This window comes from Pomacea canaliculata, linkage group LG2 (assembly GCF_003073045.1).
Source record: "Pomacea canaliculata isolate SZHN2017 linkage group LG2, ASM307304v1, whole genome shotgun sequence".
NCBI lineage: Eukaryota > Metazoa > Mollusca > Gastropoda > Architaenioglossa > Ampullariidae > Pomacea > Pomacea canaliculata.
Window position 1 is genome coordinate 3,426,144 of NC_037591.1, and position 19,798 is coordinate 3,445,941.

At 41.4% G+C, this 19,798-nt stretch overlaps 1 protein-coding gene across 1 annotated transcript; it reads right to left on the minus strand.

The window, feature by feature from the left end:
* Positions 1-302: 302 nt before the first annotated feature.
* LOC112557555 (sortilin-related receptor-like) lies at positions 303-1,338 on the minus strand. Its single transcript, XM_025227496.1, has 2 exons — positions 1,210-1,338; positions 303-662 (listed from the first exon to the last, which is right to left on the minus strand). Exons 1-2 carry the CDS (start codon positions 1,336-1,338, stop codon positions 303-305), a joined length of 489 nt encoding a protein of 162 aa, XP_025083281.1.
* Between the last annotated feature and the right edge of the window lie 18,460 nt (positions 1,339-19,798).

Below are 19,798 nucleotides of genomic sequence, written 5' to 3' on the forward strand. Positions count from 1 at the left end.
AGGTAATATAGTTGTTACTTAGGTCAAAGACCTGAAGGTTAAACAAGTTCATTTGGTCGAGAACACTGATGTCACAGTTTTTAAAGCTGAGATAAACGATCATGATGTTATTGACAACATCTCTGGGGGTCATCCCCGAGCCACTTGCGTCAAGATACCGCAGTTCAGGGTAATTGATTGCTGCAAACCTTGCCGTGCAGGTGAAGGCCAGTCCGTGACACACACACGTGTCAGGACAAGAAAGGTCACACAGCAGCTCATCGTCTCCCCGAGGACACTGTGACCAACCGTCACACACGTGATCAGGGTGCAGGCAGACGTGGTGACGAGCGGCAGCGGTAGTAGCCGGGACAGGTGTAGGTGTCACACGCCGTCTCGTCCTGTTTACCAGGACAGTCAAAGACACCATTACAGCGGACATAGACGGAAGACAGTAAGATGTCAATTCCTGGACATTGGAAATGGGTTTTAGGACACAGAGGCTGGTTTGTCGTAATCAGTGGCTTCACTCCTCTCAGCGCACCATCCGAGTCAATGTCTATGACAGCTGGTGGAGGAAGACCTTCTTTGACTCTAGACACACGATGACAAGGGCAATTTACTTCGTCTGAGCCATCTAGGCAGTGCCAGAATCCATCGCATCGGAACTGATCTGGAATGCACTTTAAAAAACAGAGAAAACTTTAGAGTATCAAACAAAGGTCTTGTCAAAAGACGATAATCATGCAACAAAATGAGAGCAGGTCAGTATAAAAGATTAAAAAAAAACTTAGCTTTACGAATCGAATTCAGGATTCGAAGCAGACTAAAACTTCTCTTCTAAGAAATATAACGACAAAGAAAAAAAAAAAGGATACTTAACTTACTGCTATATTTAGCTCGAGAAATGTCACATGAAAAATATTCTATCTATATAATCTTCAAACGTTATGGGTGGGAAAACTCTTACTCATTTGCGCTAATGTTTGACCTGACAAGAAAACGTGAGAACAATTCAAATGTAACTAAAGGCTTACAAAGTGGGTATCAGTAATGTGTATCTTCGGCTAATGCTCGTTGCATTTATTATCCTCTTTAAATCATTTTATGCATCAAGTAAAACACGAGGACGCACATGGTGTGAACAATGCATTAATATATATTTGGCTGAACTTACCACACTACTAGTATCGAAACTATCAACCTTCATTCCCACACTCAACTGTTTACCTGTTTGTTGCTGCACTGGAAAACGTTTTTGTACCAAGGGCATGAAGAAAAGACGCAGAAACTCTCGTCACTGTTATCGGAGCAGTCAGGACGATGATCACACACAAGAGGGTACGGCACTCCTTGCATCTCGTTGATACACGAGAACGAAGGACGAAGTGACGTCAGAGGAGTACTACATGTCTTAGCGTTGTCGTACTTGTCCGCCCAGCACTCACTCTTGACATCACAAGCGAGGAAAGTGTGTGTGTAGTGGAGTGACGGACACTGCAAGACGTCCACTGACCAGCTGGCTGTGAGTGACACCGGCATCTGTGGTAAAGTGTCGTCGCCACTAACGGCAAACTTGCAGACGAACCACGACCACGCGTCAAAACTGCAACTTCCTATTCCTCTACCTTTCGCATTGTCCGAGTTAACAGAGACTTCCAGGCACTCGTTTTCTTCTAATATAAAATCTACAGGTAGCAGATAATTCACTATTCCATCCGCTCCTATCAACACATCTCTGTACCTAACAGGAGAGCGAAAGGAAGAATGTGATAAATTTGTCTTTGAGGCTAATTGAGTAATTTCTATTCCACTATTAACACTAAACCATTTAGCAAAACATAATGTTCTGTATTATACTCAGTTTTGAAAATGCGATTTGTACTTTAGATGCTGAGTTAAAAGAATTATGTTTCTTGTACTTTTATTTGATTATTCATGAGTAATTGAAAAAATGTCACTCAACGGACATATATAGAGTCAAAAGATTAATAACATGGCTTTTTAATCGAGTGATGTTTTTTATAGACTTTTTTAGATATTTTTTTTTGCAGTCAGAAGAGATTTGATCTTCTGTTGACTGTATTTTTGGTAAGATATGGCGGTTTCAATCTTAGAGATTATCAAGCTGTAAAGAGTCTTCTTGACAAGAAAGAATGTCTCAATTTCTTTGCGATAATCGTCATGACATTTTCTGCATTTACCTCTAAGGCTGATTTTTTTTTTTTTTTTTTACTCTGTAAGGGTATCCGTGCTTATGTGTCTTTGTGTTTCTCTCTCTTTGCGCGCTCGTGTATGTGTGTGTGATCATTGTGCACACACGGAATTTTTATTTTGTGCTGCTCCCTCGGTGAGCACAGGGCCACAACAACACCTCGTCACCGGACCCGGTATACAGCAGCCCCCCCTCTCCTTCAGTTGGTCCCTACGTCCTTTGCCTCGCTGTCTACTGTTCTTTTCAAATATTTCTTTGTTATCCCAACTCTCCTCTTCCACTGAACGTTCCAGTCAAGTGCGTGCTTGGCAATGGTGTCAGCTGGTTTGTGCAGGGTGTGTCTTATCCAGACTCATTTGCGCTTTTTGATGTCTTGTCTAATGGCATTCTGGCTGGTTCTTTTCCACAGGCTGCTGCTGGAGATCTTTTCAGTCCTTTTTATTCGCAGAATATTGTGTAGACCTCGTTTGGTAAAGAACTGAAGCTTGTTGTTGATGGTATCTGTCACTCTCCAGGTTTCAGAACTACACAGCAGGACTGCCTTCAGATTAGTCTTGAAGGTGCGGGTCTTACTGCGAAATCATTATGGTCGGGAATACCAGATGGACCGTAAGCTGTTGTGTGCATGCCTGACCTTGTTGATGCTACTTTTGATGTCCTCATCCACTCCGCCATCCTTGTTGACTATGCTCCCGAGATATACAAACGATCTCTTTCCAGGATGTTCTCTCCTTGAAGTTGGATTGAGATTCCTGCTTGTCACTTCAGTCTTCTTTCTGTTGACCTTTAAGCCAGTCTTCTCTGCTTCTTCTGCTAGCTTACTCAGTTTGGTTTGATCATGTTGTTGGCAGTGAGATAGGAGACTAATGTCCGGGTCCTCTGGCTATTTGGTGAAGCTCTACTGGATGCCTGAGTTGTTGTCTTGGGTTGTCTTGCCCATAAACCACTCTATGATCATCAGGAAGACTGTTCCTAATAATTTGCAACCCTGTCTTACGCCGGTCTTAACAACAAAAGGTTTCTTTGGGCTAACAACGCCCTAATGTTAAAAAAGGTGTTACAGATTCTGCTATAGTACCGCTACAAGGGATTAGTCGAGAAGATTCATCTCTAGAAAAGCACACATAGATATGTTAACTAAATTTTGAGGTTTGAGAAAAGATGCCTGACATTGCTTTACAGTCTATGTCTACCAACTTTACAGATTGTCTCTAATGCCTTGATGTATAGAACGTTGTTAAAAATGTTCCCAACCGAAACTCGTTCATGGCGGTTTTATTTGGTTTTTGATGGTTGGTGATTCGTTGATCCGTCACATCATCACCTATGTTTCTACACTGGTTTCTGTGTTTTCACGACTTGTCTTATTGGACTTATTTTTCTGGAGCATTTTCTTTCAACTGTAACGTAATTCTTCTATTTTAGATGTGTCTTTATTTCAGATTCTTATCGTTTTCTGTAATCGTTGTAACAAGCCTTGATGATCCCTGTTGCAGAAGGATTCGTAAAGTCGATAGAATTAAGTAGTATAAGTGTCGATGATGTGAAATACTATCATTTTTCCTCGAACTACAGGAACATAACCGACAACATCGTCATCTCCAGTCTATCAATGTCTGGAGGTAAAGTTAAAATACAGAAACTGAAACAAACCTGTTTTGATTTGTGTGCAGTCCGCCTGCCCCTAAGCACGGCCCTGCCTGCTGGTGATGATCAAGAAAGTTCTTAGTCAGAAATTGAATGCGATGACAGTAGGGGGATGTGTCCAGTATGTAATTGGACAGCCAGCTGATGGAGGTGCTCACCAGCTACAATGTCATCAAGGGCGCATTGGTAAAAAATGTCGAGCCTTCTCCGACAGGTCATAGAGTTTTCTTCAGGATAACTAAACATACAGCAAGGGCGTTGTTGACACCTCTGGTGCGGTGTGGAAAGAGCAAAGACAGGTTACTCTAAACATCCTACGTGAGCTAGGAATGGGCAAAACGCCCTGGCGGTAAAGATTCAAGTAGAGGTCAAAGATTACGTCAGGGTCACAGCCGACAGCCAAGGTCAGCCACTTGACCTAGCCCACTGAACCTTGGCAATGTATCCAACATCTGCTCCATTCTCTATGGCAAATGGCTTCGGAATGACAAAGATGGGAAATAACCTGATGTTGGTGGATACCGTTGTTAACGACTGTGTACCAGGTGTCGCAGTCACTATCATACCTTACCTGTGACACCTGCCTGGAGATTAAGTTGCAACGCCTTGTAGACAACATACGTGTGTGCTAAATGAGTTCACTTTACTTTCTGTAAACGAGCTCTAGCGAAAGTTTGAAGAGAGCACAGTGAAGGACTTTATTGAAGACTACTTCAGAGAAATACATCATCACCGCAACCGGCAGTCATGATCACCTGACATCAACAGACAAGTGCTACGAGGAGATCCACAGAGTTATAAGATGTGTTTTGTGTCATCCTGTATCTTGCTGCGTCCGTATTTCTGGTCTGAAATATTTCATTTGTTTGGCGTGAATCTGTGTCCTGAGGTTTTCAAGTCCATAATTCAGACTATTGTGTTTTACACCAGAGCCTAGCAACTGCCTACATCGCAGTGACATGTCAGCAAGTTTTATATCAGACTCTATCAGTAGCAGGTCCCATGTCCATCTGCTCCCTCGCTTTTCGCAAGATGCACACCCTCTTCCTACAGGGATTGCTGGATCCTATCAGGCTGGACCACTAAAGATTAGTGGATGACTGTTCCATAGCACCTAAGATAACATTTTTCTACTTCTTAATATGATGCAATGTTAATTATTATTTTTATATTATTTAATTATTATATTTATAAATTAACACAAAGTTAATATTAACATTAACAAATTAATACAACAGTAGCTTACATGTGTGGGAATGACGAGGAAGCCGGCTTTAGCCCATACGGAAAATAATCAGAGTCCGTAAAATACCGCAGCAGAAGACCTCGAGTTGCCTCCCATTCTGCCGGTGTGTTCGCTGTCATCAGCAGCATACCTCGTGACTCACAGGTTTTAAAAGCTGTGTTCCACGAGACTTTGTGGTCTGTCTTTACAAACTGTAGACATGTGCCATTAGCTGACTGGAAGCCTGGACCACACACGTGACTGGTGTAAGGACAGTCCACTTCGTCCTCGCCGCCCACGCAGTCGGACACCAGGTTACACGGGAAGTGCAGGCGGAAGTCGGGCCAGTGCGGCACAGAGCAGTTCCACCTGCCGTCCCTCAGTTGTTGGGGAAGAGCGGAGAGGGCATGAAAAGAGAATGAAAGTCGAAACCCTGTCCCTGGATATAACACAGACTTTAAGTGAATGTACAGCTTGCTGACATTGTAGAGAGAAACAGGAGGTTGGCTGCTGTCACATGTCGTATAGATCACGTTTGTATTGAGAGGTTCTTCACTATAAAGAGAGAGTTTATGTTGGTGGCATTCGTATGACAAAAATATATCTACCTTTTGAAAACTAACCATTACTTTATGGTGACTGGGAATAAGAATTATAGTCCAGCTGTTCATGCGTGGATGTTGAATTTTCCCGTTCCAGTCGGGTGTTTGAACATAGCCTGTAATCAGTTAACATATTTCGATAAACACATACAAACACATATCCAAAAATAAATAAAAATGTGTGAAACACTCTGTTTTACTGGAATGTGTTTTGGGGAGAGGCTGCCTTGTCGTGATATAACCTGAGTTACTTGCTCGAGGTTTAACACCAACCCATCCTCATCTTCATGCCGCCTTTGTCCTTCTCACAGGTAGCGAACCTCTGATAGAGTGGAACTTTGAGGTGTAACTGTGACAGATGGCAGTCCCGATGTCCCATTGTCCCTAACTGATCCCTCGTGTCATGGTTGTCTAATCATAGTAGAAGTAGCTGTCCTTCTTGCCATCAAGCGCTTAAAATGGGAGCTCAACAACTTATTTGGGTTTCTCTGTGATTGACGGATTCTTCTCTTATGTGTTCTGCAATTTTTCTTCCGTGTAATACAAGAAAAATTACTTTGAAATGTTTTTATTAGGTGAAGTTTGCAAAGTCGTGTTTGCTAGACTTTTTTATTTGGCCAACTGCACCACGGTATTCCAATATTACTACCGATCCCATCTTGGGCTGTTGTCTCGATGCTTCTTGCACACCTGACAAGTGGAATCTCTCATTATAGTGTGTCCTCACTAAAGAGAATCACTTACAGTAGACTAAACAATTATTCCTCAAACATAAGATTTTGATCATCCGTCAGCAACATGCAGCGTGATTCCTGCTTTGATGATTCATAGCCACTACATTCCTGAAAATAAAAAAAAAAAAAATCGACTGTTTCGTTGCGCATCAGCTCCATCAAAATGAACCAGTTCACGCCATCACCTGTACAAGCAGCTGGGAATACGACCGACTGTCGGCGAGCAACCAAACACAAGTTTCCATAGTTGGCTTTGCAACTGTCCGTCTGTATCGTCAGCACAAGAGCCACTAAAGCGTGTTGAGTAAAGTTTGTCATCGACCGCCACCTCGATGTTTTCTTCATCACAGAGACATGGCTGAGACAACAGGAGGACGACAGCGTGTGTGTGGATGTAACTCCAGTGGGACACTGCCTACATGTCGAATGACTGTACCTACCACCACGACATTAATGCCCAGTGCCTACCCGTCTTCACAGCTACCGCGATTTTTTAATGATTATTTCTCTTCCGATATCGCAGCTTGTCAACAGGCTCGATCACGTGACTTTCAGTTGTTGTCTTCTTTGTGTTTAGTTTTTAGTCATCATTAATTATAATAAGTGTTGTTTATTATTCCGTACCGCGTATAATGGCCAGTGTCTCATTATTGTCTCAAGCGCTAAAGAAAAGCTTCTTCCGAGCATGGTTATAAGACATACAAATAACAGGTTTTCGTATATCATCATCATCATCATCATCATCATCATCATCATCATCATCATCATCATCATCATCATCATCATCATCATCATCATCATCATCATCATCATCATCATCATCATCATCATCATCATCAAAAAGTAAAGATCTTCAAGATAAGTACGTACGCATTGAAGGGATCGAGCTTAAAGACTTTTCGTGCTCCTTTCTCACCGGTGGCTTTGAAACTTCTTGTTTCCATTCTTAAGCCTCATACATTTACACAGACACACATCCCGCGTTACCATTGTAAAGTCTCACACAGTCTGTACCCTTTAACCAATAATCAGCCAAAGTAAAGGAAAAGCACACCTCACTAACCAGTGACTACCCTAATTCTGCCTACAGGTGTCGGAGGGGTTGGGAGGAGAACACATAGCTTTTTGTCTCCCCCTGTAGTACTGGTAAGTTCCACCTGCAAGGTGTTACAGTCCTTGCATGGTTTCTTTCCGTCTATCTGTCAGACGTAACCATGGAGACACCTCCTCTAGGCTGCTGCTTGTGTTTCACTCCCTCTACTGAAGGTCGCTCACCCTGCCTACTGCTTCCCTACAGTTCTGTACGCAAAGCTTCTCTTTTCTGTTTTGTACGAGGTCAGTATAGCTTCTCTTCTGGCCGCCCACCAGTATATATACTATATATACAGTTATTGGGTAACTATAAGAGGTTTCTCAGTTCTGAGTCTAGACCTTTAACTGTTAGCAAACTCGTGTCTACATGACATTTGGCTGCTACGTCACAGCACTAACTCGGAAACACTTGATAATTATTTGTTAGTCACAACCAAACGGTGCTCTGTGATTTAGCTGTGTGCGTGATAGCGGGTATTTAGTTCTTAGTTAAGTATTTGTATCTAGGTTATCGTATTAATTTTATATGATAATGCAGAAATTTCATTTCTAAGTTACTTAAAAGTATAGCACAGTTTTATTTTATTTACTTACTCATTCAAGAAAAAAAATACTTACCATAGTTGTGTGTCGTGTAGTTGATTTCCAGATGAGGCCTGAGTTGAGTGTGAACAGCGGATAAATTGATATATAATAAAATTGGCATTTTTTTCATACTTAATAAGTATATTACAACCAGGATTTTATTGCTGAAGGAGAAGACATCTTCAGAATCCCTACATTCCTCCACGAGTGACACGTCATCTTCTCCACGTCATATACAGAGAGCCTTGAGATCATAACACGATGCGTTTGTAGATATTTGAATATGAGCCACGTGGTCAATAGGAAGAGTTACTTTTATTTTACAAGCTCCTTCCAGAAAGGAGTGTGAAACGTTAATCTTTATCTGCATCTGAGTTACTTTAAATTCGTCTGCTGATCTTTTAATTAAACAATTTAAAATGTAATCTAGAGAAATATTAACGACAGGATAAGTGTAATTTCGTAAAGACAAGTTTACAATTGTATTGTTATTTTTATTTATGTAGACATTCTCCCTAGTGACGATATCTGACAGTGAAGACGGCGTAAATCTCCTGTCTAACTGTTCAGTGTCAGACGTGACATCAGATGTAGACACTGTCACGTGACTAGTAGAAACATCGCGTCTGACGAGAGACAGAGAAGATAACAAGTATTCATTATCAAACCGGCGCCAGTGGTTCTCTGTGTCCGAAGTGTTTGCTAATGTCCCTGAGTTAGAAGAAACAAATGTTTGAGTGGACAGTGTGTGAAGCACTAACCCTAAGAGAAGCAGCGTTGTGTCGGCGCCTGTCAGTTGAGAACTAGAAACACTCGTCAGTGCAACAAACCTCTCAACAGTGGAAAACATTTCTGTGACTGAGTGGCGCCGTGTGGGCTGCTGGTCTGTGAAGCTGATTTAAATACACTTACCTACTGCCACGCCTACAGGGAACCCTTTGTTCCAGAATAAAGTTTTGTAATTTTTTTTTGTGAGCTGTAGAAGTCGGTTTTAAAAATATTAATGACAGATGTTTCTGTTTAGAACGTAGGAGATTCCTAAGTTAAGAAATAAAACACTCAAATTGAAAGTTGAGGTAAAGGAGCGTGAATCGTGCACGGCTGTGTACACACAGACACACGTATGTTAAAATTAAATTTACTTTTCGCACAGCAGGCGATCATTCAGTGAAACAAAATCGGAAATGGCGCTCGTGACATCTTGTGTATGTAGACTGAACGAGCATGCATAACACACACACACAGAGCGCAAGATGGAGAGAGAAAGAAAAACAAACACACAACATCGGACAGAAACGCACACAGAGAACATTACTTACATATTATTTTTAAAAGAAATATAAAGTTTTATTTTGTCAAAGCTTTTATGATTATTTCACAATTTCAATGTGTGTGTCGTGCAATTATCAGGAGGCGCATGAACAGCGTGCAGCGTGTGACCGTTATTCACACAGAGCGATACACAAGCACCTGTACACACAGTGGGGCGTGCACCTACAGATCTGTGCTGCCGTGAACACACATTCATTGTGCACACACTGAATTTTATTTTATTTTATTTTTTTTTTTTGCCTTTACGCAGAAATCTCTCTGCATGCACACAAAACACAGACACACACTCAGACTCGTACAATGAAACGCCCATACACATGCACATAGCAATATACGTGCGCACACTCACACAGATCACAATATTATTTTAAGTAAAATACTTTTAAAGATTTTTTTTCGCAACACCCTTTATAATGATGCACCAACGGGTATTTCCATGCTTTCGTCTCGTTTGCAGCCAGTGAAACTAGAGTTAAGCTCTCTTTCTCCCCCTCTCTCTCTCTTAGACACAATGATGCCATGAGGAGGAGCCAGTGTTGTGGATGTGACTTCTCGAGTCATCACAGCTGCTGTTGACTGGGGTCTTGCTCATGTTTGAAGGGCTTTGTACCACTTGTGCATCGTTTATCTGCAGGCCCAGTTGTTGCCAGATTGCCATCAATCCTCAGATTGTAATCGGTTTGTTGTCAACGGTCAGATTGTTGTCAAATCATCAAATGCCCTACTCTGTTCAACCGTTAGACTGTCCGTCGTCAACGCAGTCGTCACGCTGTGTACAAATGCCCATCGTCACCCAACCGTGGAAAGGTCAGCGAACTGTCGGCCAAGCGCTGAATCGCAAGTCGTCGCGAGGACGGAGGAGGCTTTCGCCGGACTCTTCTTTCGACTGCTGACCACAGAAAGACTGAAGGACGGCTGTCTGACCTTGACCCAGTGACCCGACTGGCGGTGTGTTGCCCCAGGCAGAGGCCTCGGAGGTGGTGATGGTGGGGGATGTCTTCCGTTGTGTTTAGTTGAGCCCCGTGTTCGGTGCCGGACTACGCGAGTACCCATTAGTTTATTTGTTTTGCGGGAGTATTTGCCTGCATTTGTGTTTTATAACACTTCCACCGGCGGAAGAGTTTTCTTTCGTTTGTTTTGTTTTTATTATCCGATTTATAAAGCTCTTTTTTTTTTCTTTCGAGTTGGGGGTTCGCACATTTTGACCGCCAATAAACTTATGTTTTGTGCTGTGTACGTGTTTACCTGTTCACTGAGGGACTATTCGCATCGTTGCTTGCATCGGGCGTGTGAGATTCTGTGTGACTGTGAGCGTGCCTGTGAGAGCGAGTCCCGAGACCCCCGATCGCGGTACGCGACAGTCCACATCACTAAATAACGGTAAGTCGCCTTCCTGGAGCCTTCCTTCCCATCATACTCTGAGTTTGTGTTTGTGTCCCTGTTTAATGGCTTAGCGTGTGTCACCTTCATTTAGTGTTTATTGCTGCTGGGCGTTTGATACTTTGTACAGGTGAGTGTCATATGCGGGGCCAACAGCCCCAAACGTAGGATATATATATAAAGTACCACAAGAAATTCCTATAAATTCTAGAAAGATTAGTAACATATAAATCCTGAGCATAGTAGTCACTCCTCTAAGTAAATATATGACTAGTTTTTTTTGCCTTTCTACACAATGTCACAAAAGTGTAATCATACCCTCTGGTGCTTACGTTTCGGAAATAGGTCCCAATACTACCAGAAGGATTAGATTAACTTATATTCGATGTAACGACAATACACTTGATAACCACTGTTTGCGGCTGAGAAAGCGTGACGCCATTGCCAGCTGACGGAGAAACATTGTTACCGTTAGTAATCCACGACCAAAGGCAAGAAGGTGGTTTCCTCTTCTGGCAAGTATTCACTGACAGGACAAGCCGCTCTCTACTGTCGCCGCACTTCCCTTAGGTAAATCCTGACACGCCTGCTCCTCAGTTAATACCCAAGTTGGACACTAAAAATAGGTAACTTCTAATTTGCGCTTAAAAACAATTTTACGATACCAAAACTTTCACAAAAAAAAAAAAAAAAAAAAATAAAGGATTCCAAATTATTCTTTCTTAATCTGCGATAAAGATAATACAAAATAATAGTACAGTTAATATCTTGTCGAGGCAAGGAGATACCTTGTCCCGATTTCTTTCACGCTGAATGTCAGCACGATGTCTTTCGGCCTCGCTGGCTTATTCCGGAATATCTCTACTCCGTTCACACAAAATACTGGACTCACCTGAACACTTTGCTCGTCACACACTCTTAGGTAACTCCTACTCACAGGTACACATACATACTAATAGACGGCCAAGGGTAACAACCCTAGTTTAGTCGTGCTTACCATGTCTACACAGGCGGTCCTCGACTTACGACGTTGTTCCGTTCCTACGTTGCGTCGTAAACCGATTTTCGCTGTAAAACGAAATGTTATCTTATTCCTTTTCTTCAATGACCAGCTTTTCATATAGACACAGGTAACCTTTATTGTTTTGCTACCTTCATTTATTCAGTTGCTGGCCAGTTGAACTGTTTATGTTGGATATCTTTCTTTTTGCAAAATAAGAAACAGCATCAGACAGAGATCAACAATATCCTGAAGCACTTCCCTCTCACCAATAATCTAGGAGAAAAGATCTTTCTGGCAGATGTACTTTAATATGAGCAAGTCAAGCCATGTTTCTTTTCATAACCTGTCTTTTGTGTATATTTTTCGGCACAACAACGATACTGTGGAATGGGTTGATAAGAAAATCTGTGAATAACCAAACCTCAAGAATGTAAGAAAGAAGAGCCAGGTATTGCCTGCCTTCCACAGACAGCAGGAGAAGTAGTATGTCGTGGTAGTATTTTGTTGCTGTCAGCAGCAAAGACCTCATTAAGTAAAGAAACAGTTACACTATTAGAACCAAGAATAAAACTTGTTCAGGTGATGTTGCGAGAGAAGCTGCTGGAAAACCAGCAAAGCAGCAGTTGAAAAACTTACTGTATGTGTACCGATAAAAGAAGAAAAAATTCAGCACATTTCAAGCCTCATTAAAATGCTAATGATTCGAGACTAATCCAGAAGAAGCATTCTTTAGGAATTGTATGCACCACCATTAGGTCAGATTTGTTGGACCAAAATCAGTCATCACAAACATGTCTTGAACCAGAAAAAGCGTTGAAGTCAAGACCTTTTCGATTTCATTTTGAATCTTGTCTAATTAAAGACTCTTGAATTAAAGTAAAGTCACGTAAATACTGCTTCTTATACTCCAGTAAGCTAATCTCAGTAGGATGTAGACGGTAAGAAGGTTAAATGATCGTAAAGACAATGCTGTTGTCAGCCACATCGTGTTTTACAAGCTTATATTCTTGTAACAAAGGACAGTTTGTAGCTCGTTTCTCGCATCCCGCTGTGGACTAAACTTAAAGATGTTTTATTAGAAAATAATGTAGGAATCCCAGCGTATTGTACTCCAAGACTCCCTCAATCCCCCAGCTATTGTCGACAAGCAAGGTGCTGGGAGGACCCGGCAGGCTGGTGTGACTTCCAGCGCCTACCTGCAGCCAGTCGCGGCCTGAACTCAGCTCACACGTCCCGTCGTTCTCTTGGAAAGGCACCCCACCCCCTCCTCTGCTTCTGATGTTTAGAGCAAAGACAAAAATAAAAGTTTGCGGCGGAGCTTTTGTGATCGTACGGCAGCTTGTGCAGAGAGGGTAGATATAGGAGGCTGCACTCATGGCCGCAGGGGAAACTCGTCGGCTAGAGTTATCGTTCGTAACGTGTTGCTAAGATACCAAGTGACACAAGCAAGCGAAGGCGATCGTCTGAGGCACACTACGTATTTATTGTCAAATTACAATCGATAAGTGTACTGTAGATGAGAGCAGTCTACTACAACCCTGTTGCTATTTTGATATCATTATTAAAACGACTTTACTGATTATACAGTGAAATTGAGAGATGAATTTCCTTTTATCCGATGACAAACCTATTTAAATTTGTTACTGTATTATCATTTAAAATATTCGTCACTAGGGTGAGGTATTGGCTGTAATGTTTGACTAAGTACACAGTCTCATAATGCCATTACTGGTTAAATTTGCATTATTACAATATTTGTTATTAATTTTTTAAGAAAAATTATTACAACAGGTGCAAAATATGGATGAATTTTACACGAATAAAAGATTTTGACCATCTTATACCATCTGATGTGCATGGAAAAGGCTACTGTCTTTGTTCTGGTCATATATAAGAAAATATTTATAAAGTAACGAGTGATATTGTCCAGTACATTATAAGCCTCTTTGTTATACATCTGTTTGCAGAAGAACAAGTAGATATTGCAGTTGAGCCTGCATGCTCTAGAACTGTGCCAGTCTGCCAGATTCTCCTACAAAAGCTGAATTAAATTTAAATCTCAGTTGATTCGACTTCTGTGGGAAGAGCTAATAAACACTGACCTCTGTTGTCCACTTGGTGCGTGTGATCTGAAAGGAAGTGGGATTATTCTATTTATCAATATTCGCCTTAATTTTTCTTTTATGGATAGCTCTGTGTCCTTTTTTTTGAGAAAGGAACAAAAAGAAATCGAAACATGTTGAAGCTACATCATTTGTAGCTTTTAATCTAAAATAATTTAAATTGCTTTAGAACAGTGTAAAAAATGTTATAAATCTTTATTTATAGTACATGTGTGAATGATCCCTTTTGAGTATCTGATTGCTGTATATTTCCTAGTAAGCTTCACTGTTATCTTTAAATTGTCTACCAATGTTCTTACAATAAGGGATATGAATGTATGTAGATATATACATCATTATTAATAGTAGTATTATGATATATGTGAGAATTTCTTGCTGCATTCTTGTATGTAAACAGAAATCTATGTCTCAGTATGTGAGCAAGTCTTCTGAATGTAGCTTGTTTATATTCATGTGTAATTCTGTTTTTAACTGCTTTTCTCATAGTCATAAATTCTCATAAATTAGATTTTTATGGATTTTTAAATAATACAAATTTGTGCTCATGGATGTGCTGTTTGAACTTATAAAAGTTATCCTTTTTAAATATAGTCAGCTGTCATACATGTATTCAGACCCTCCTAAAACTACCCTTATCTAAGCAATTCCCATAAATAAAAGATACAAAAATCTGTTCTTATATAAACGTCATTTCATATCGCAAACACAGGTAAACATTGCTAGCGACGCCTTTGTTTACTAGTGGTTGATAGTAGCAACTGCGGAGTAGCATCGCGTGTCGAAGGGACGCAACTGCGTCACTACTTTTCTTAACAAGTAAGGACAAAGGAGTGCAACCCTCTCTATATCTACCCTCTCTGTATATACTCGTTAGCAACGAGGCACTGTCCGTCATCTTGTTTCCCTAGCACAGTTGGTAGATGCATTTGTTTACATTTCACTAGAATAGCACTCGCTTTGGTGTTTTGTCATCACTACAGCAATTGATGAAGTTTATAATTTCTTCGGACTTTATACTTATATTAATGTTTTCTTGTTTTAATGTGCTTTTATACATGACAATTAAAGAGACAAACGTTGTATATTGCATACTTATAACATATAATGACATGTTTCAATATGTATGCTGGACATAGACAAGTGTTGGTTTTATTGTTTTATTGTGCATCTTAAAAGACATGTTTATTAACCCTTCTCAGGAAATTTTTGTGTCTGCTGACAGAATATAAGTTTACACACAACATCATTAGAGACTAAAAAGGAAGATGTTGAAATCACAGTTTAAATAACAACACTAATATGGATTGCTAAGCAGGTCTATTGGTTAGGTCATCTGAAATCCACAAAGACGTTCATGCATCAGTACTGCCATCAATTAGCTTTTAAACAAGCAAGTGACATTTTTATTCAAGTGACAATACCATTTGATTCAATTATACATGAATGTGCAAAAAGCACACTTTGACCGTAACTCGTCAAGTTGATACAACTTATCACTACCTAACTCGTACATGACAGACGGTTGGTCATTGGACCTTCCTACTGAGTATCATATCCATCCTTCTTCTCCTCTACAACTTGTTCCGCAAAGGAACACAATCGGGCTTCTGATTTACTGTCAACGTTGATGCCAGTTGTAATAAAGTCAAAGTTAATGTGTACACAGTGTTTATCTGTGGTTCCCAATTGTTGACCGATCTTTTGAGGAGATAACGGCCGAGAGTTCTTCTTGACCCTGTCTTTCGCGATACAACACCACCTAACTCGCTACCCGTTTCCAGCTTCTTTCCCCCCGTTTGACTGCATGTTCGTTTGACCCCTGTACTACAAAGTAGTGCGGCACGAGCACTACAGTTCTGCTCCTAGTTATCTCATGACAACCAGCTAGTACCAAAGTGTAATGTCTTTGTTGAACTTTCCCTGCTTTTCTTTTATAGCTTTCCTTTTTTAAACGGAATGTAGTTCGTAAAATGGTTGCATCTCGTAATTTTTGCTCTTACAAATTAAAATTGTAATCGATAATATCTACTGTTAAAAGGCAGTGATAAGATTATAATATATTTTCTTTATTTCTCATTGCCAGGTTTCAGAGCCACCGAGAGCCAGCATGGGCCCGGGTCAGATGACTCTCCGGGCCCCTTGTAGTTGTAATAGCAAATTATTTGCCCAGTATATAATAATATGTTTACAACTCGATTGTCAGTATCTACATTTTATTAAGAAATGTAATATAGACTGCAAACATTAGATAGGTGCTCTAGGATTCACATCACTACATGAACATAGAGTTGTGTCCACGTGAGCGGTTAGTAAATGAAGAAATGTTCTCGACTCATTAACCAGCAGTAACTGTGATTAACTTTAATGTTTAAATAGATCAAAATTCGAGGGTTTTAAGACAAAGACATAAAAATATATGTGTGTAACATATTTTGGCTGAATTGTAATTTAAACAAAGCTATGTAGCACCAATATTGTCATTTAACTTTCTGACTAAGGACTTTGTAATGCTATGTTTATGAGCTTGCCTCACAAACTTCATTGTCAGTCGATTTGAGACGCATGATAGTCACTCTCATCGACACTGATGCTCCTTCCTTTTCAAATACTATTTGCCAAAAACAGAAAATCATAGAAACATAAATAAAATGACTACTGTATTTACCTAACAAAGTCAGCGTGTTCGACTTTTCGAGTACAGAATACAACGTGTGACAGGCAGGGGAGTTCGGTGTGAGCAGATGTTAAACAAACCTAGTGTATGTAGTACTGTAGTGTATGTCTAAGGTCCATCTCTCTAAGCTTTCTTTGGTCCAAGGACTCGAGCAAAAGGGAGGAAAAGTCAAGTGTCCTGGTCAAACACTCGGCTGCTGATCGTCTAAACAGCTCATAAAAGTGTCGTTCCTTACCTCCAACCCCCGACCAGTTAGTTCCCATCACCCCCACTTCCACTCTTGTCAGGTGGGCAGCAACAATGCATTCCGACCCATGGGTGAAAGTTGCTGTCATCTTCCTCACAAGCCTCTAAACCAAAACAGGGCCAACATTACCTGCCATGTGCCTGGATTGTGGGTGTCAATAAAAGTAGCAGTTTTATAAAAACCTAGACAGACTAAGTTAACATTTGTGTCATAACACATCTATAAACTTTCCCTCCTCCTCCCTTCTTAATCGTGAAACAAATATACATTACACTAAACTTCTTTAAAACGACATTCAAATATAAGCATGTGATTATTCAAAAACAAATGTAGCAGCCACCACAAAGCTATAGACAGCAGCATCTGCGAACAGCTTTCTTGAATACACCTAGTGCACGAAAAGAACGATTCCGAGGTAGCTTTGGGGGTGGTTGGTGGGTGGAGACTATCTCCTTACCGGGGTATTGCTTGGACGCAGAGCAAATGAAGGTGAGAGACTGGAAAGAAAGATGTCACCTTCTTTGGTTACGGTTGTCCGAGTCCGGGTGGCGACTATTGTTTTCGCACACGATTTTTTCACCGATTCGTTGTACGCATGCGCAAGCTGCCACACGTGGTTACCAGGCTGACAAACCTTTGTCCTCGACCTTGCGAAAGAAACGCTAGCTCGCGTGACCGAAGCTTTCATTCAAAGCAATAAGTATAAAAGTAAGAAATTCCGAGATGGATGTTTTAAAACTGATAATAAAATTATATGAGAAAATTGTGACTTATTCTGGTGTACATTCAGCGGTTAGCACTGAGAAAGAACAACTTAAAGACAAGGAACGTGAACAAAAATGATGATGATAGCGTGTAGTCTTCTCTTGCACATCTTTGTTGACTTTTGTTGTCTTCCACTCGTCGTTCTCAATGCTAGCTGTTGTAATGTTCATTAGAGCAAGTCACAACTGTCTCAGCTTGCTAACCATGTATAGCAGTTAGCACATGCGGACAACAAGTCAATGCAAAAGCCGTGTGCGGAAAAAAAAATAGTCGCGTCTGGGTGGCTTCAACTTTCCTCCCTACTTCCTACCCACCCATCCACCCACCACACGGACACCGTCTCTACTTTAAACTTAAAATTATCTTTCTTAGGATAACCTCCTCTTTTCTTTTGGGAGCCAAGTGGGGAGTTTGCTCTAATTTTCTTTTTATAGCTATACAATGAATTTTATACTTTTTATACTCTTCACTGTAATTCCGCTTTGCTTGCAGGGCCCCCTAGTGGCACATAAATCCAGCAATCTCAGTGCACGAACGTTCTTCTAAATGCTCATTCGCGACAAAAATCCTTGGTGTCCAGAGGCCTTCCGACTCCAAGTGCCTCCAGTGAGAATATGATACAACTGACTATGCTTTCCACACAAGGCCCGTTACCTTAGACCTAGAGCTTGTTCAGAGACTTGTATACTATAGACTTGTATACTATTATACTATAACATCTGCATGTGTAATTTCCTTCAAGAAAAGAAGAAAAAAAAAATCCACTTCACAGGCGCGAGCTCGGGTACAGAGAAGCCCCCTGTCCCTTCCTCCATTCAGGCCTGAAAGTAGTGTCCAGGCTAAAGTCCTGTGCACGAACCTGGATTCAACTGTGTCACGGACCGTCCGCAGACACGCGCATTCGTTCCACAAAAAGAAATAAAGAGATCGCTTGAGGGTGGGCATCCTCCTTAGAGGCACCAATAATTAGAGGCGTCCTCCTTAGAGGCACCAATAATTATTGAGAACAATCACAAGTTTAAAAGGGGACAAAGTATCAACAGTAATCCACCCGTCAATAACATGTCACTCTGCCGGAATCCACACAGCATCAACCAGAGAGTTACAATAATAATCCTTGAAGCAGTCCGACAATTTATATCCACAGTGTTATCATCATACATAACACCTGTACGTCTTTGACGAAATCCAACAAGTTAATAACCGTTTAGTCCCTGCAGCTCTCCAGTCCCCGGTTTTATGTAGTCAACTCTAATCCTCTTTCCTATAGTTCAATAAATGGTAAAAAGAGTGTTTTTACGATACCGATAGGTTGCTGTCAGGTGGGTGGGTAGAGCAAGATGTAGCTGAGACGAAACTAAGAGGAAGCTTCCCCTCCTCCGGCGGGTTAGTCTCAGCTGACCTGGTACCCTCCCTGGTGGTGGTCGGTGCGTAAGCGTAAGGAAGGGCAGGGTAGCCCCCTCCTTGCTCACTCCCAGTCCACTGCTCCTGCTCGCCAACGTCGGTGTGCAGTTTCTTGGCCCCCAAGAATTTGCACGGCGTGTTGCTCACACCACAGAGCTCTCACGGCGATGACGCGGACTACAGACAACACGACCAGTGATGTACATCCACTGTAGTACATACACAGTATTACTCCCCCGGTAATACTTCCTCAGAGGTCGCAGCAGCAGCGAGTTGGTGCAAAAAAAAAACAACAAAAAAACCCACAAATCCACCAAATTGCGTTCAGCCGTCCACTCGCCGCTTACCGTTCTTCCTAACGTTTTCCTCCTCTATTTTTGTCGTCACCTTTTTGCCGTCACGTTATTTTGACGTCACAACTTATGTCATTTGCTCAAGGACTTCCCAAATGACATCCAGCCCACTACCCTAGACCAGGTCAACCACGGTTGTCTACCTTCCGGCAAGACCCCCTCTATTACTTACTTATCCGCTACAAACTGTCTGGGTTCGAACCGTCCTGTCGTCGGCCGCGTGCACTTTCCGCTTAGGCAGCGTGTCACGGTTCTCTCCCTTCCTCTGACCTCTCATGGGACGAGAACAACCCGCTTCTTCACAAAGTAGAAGCAGGCAGTCATGTCCGGATATACCGAGAACTGCCTGATTTCGCTAATAAATCATCTTATCCCAAAAGCTCAGTCGGCATCTCGACCTTTTCATAGCACTGAGACAACTCTAAAGCAACAACAAAC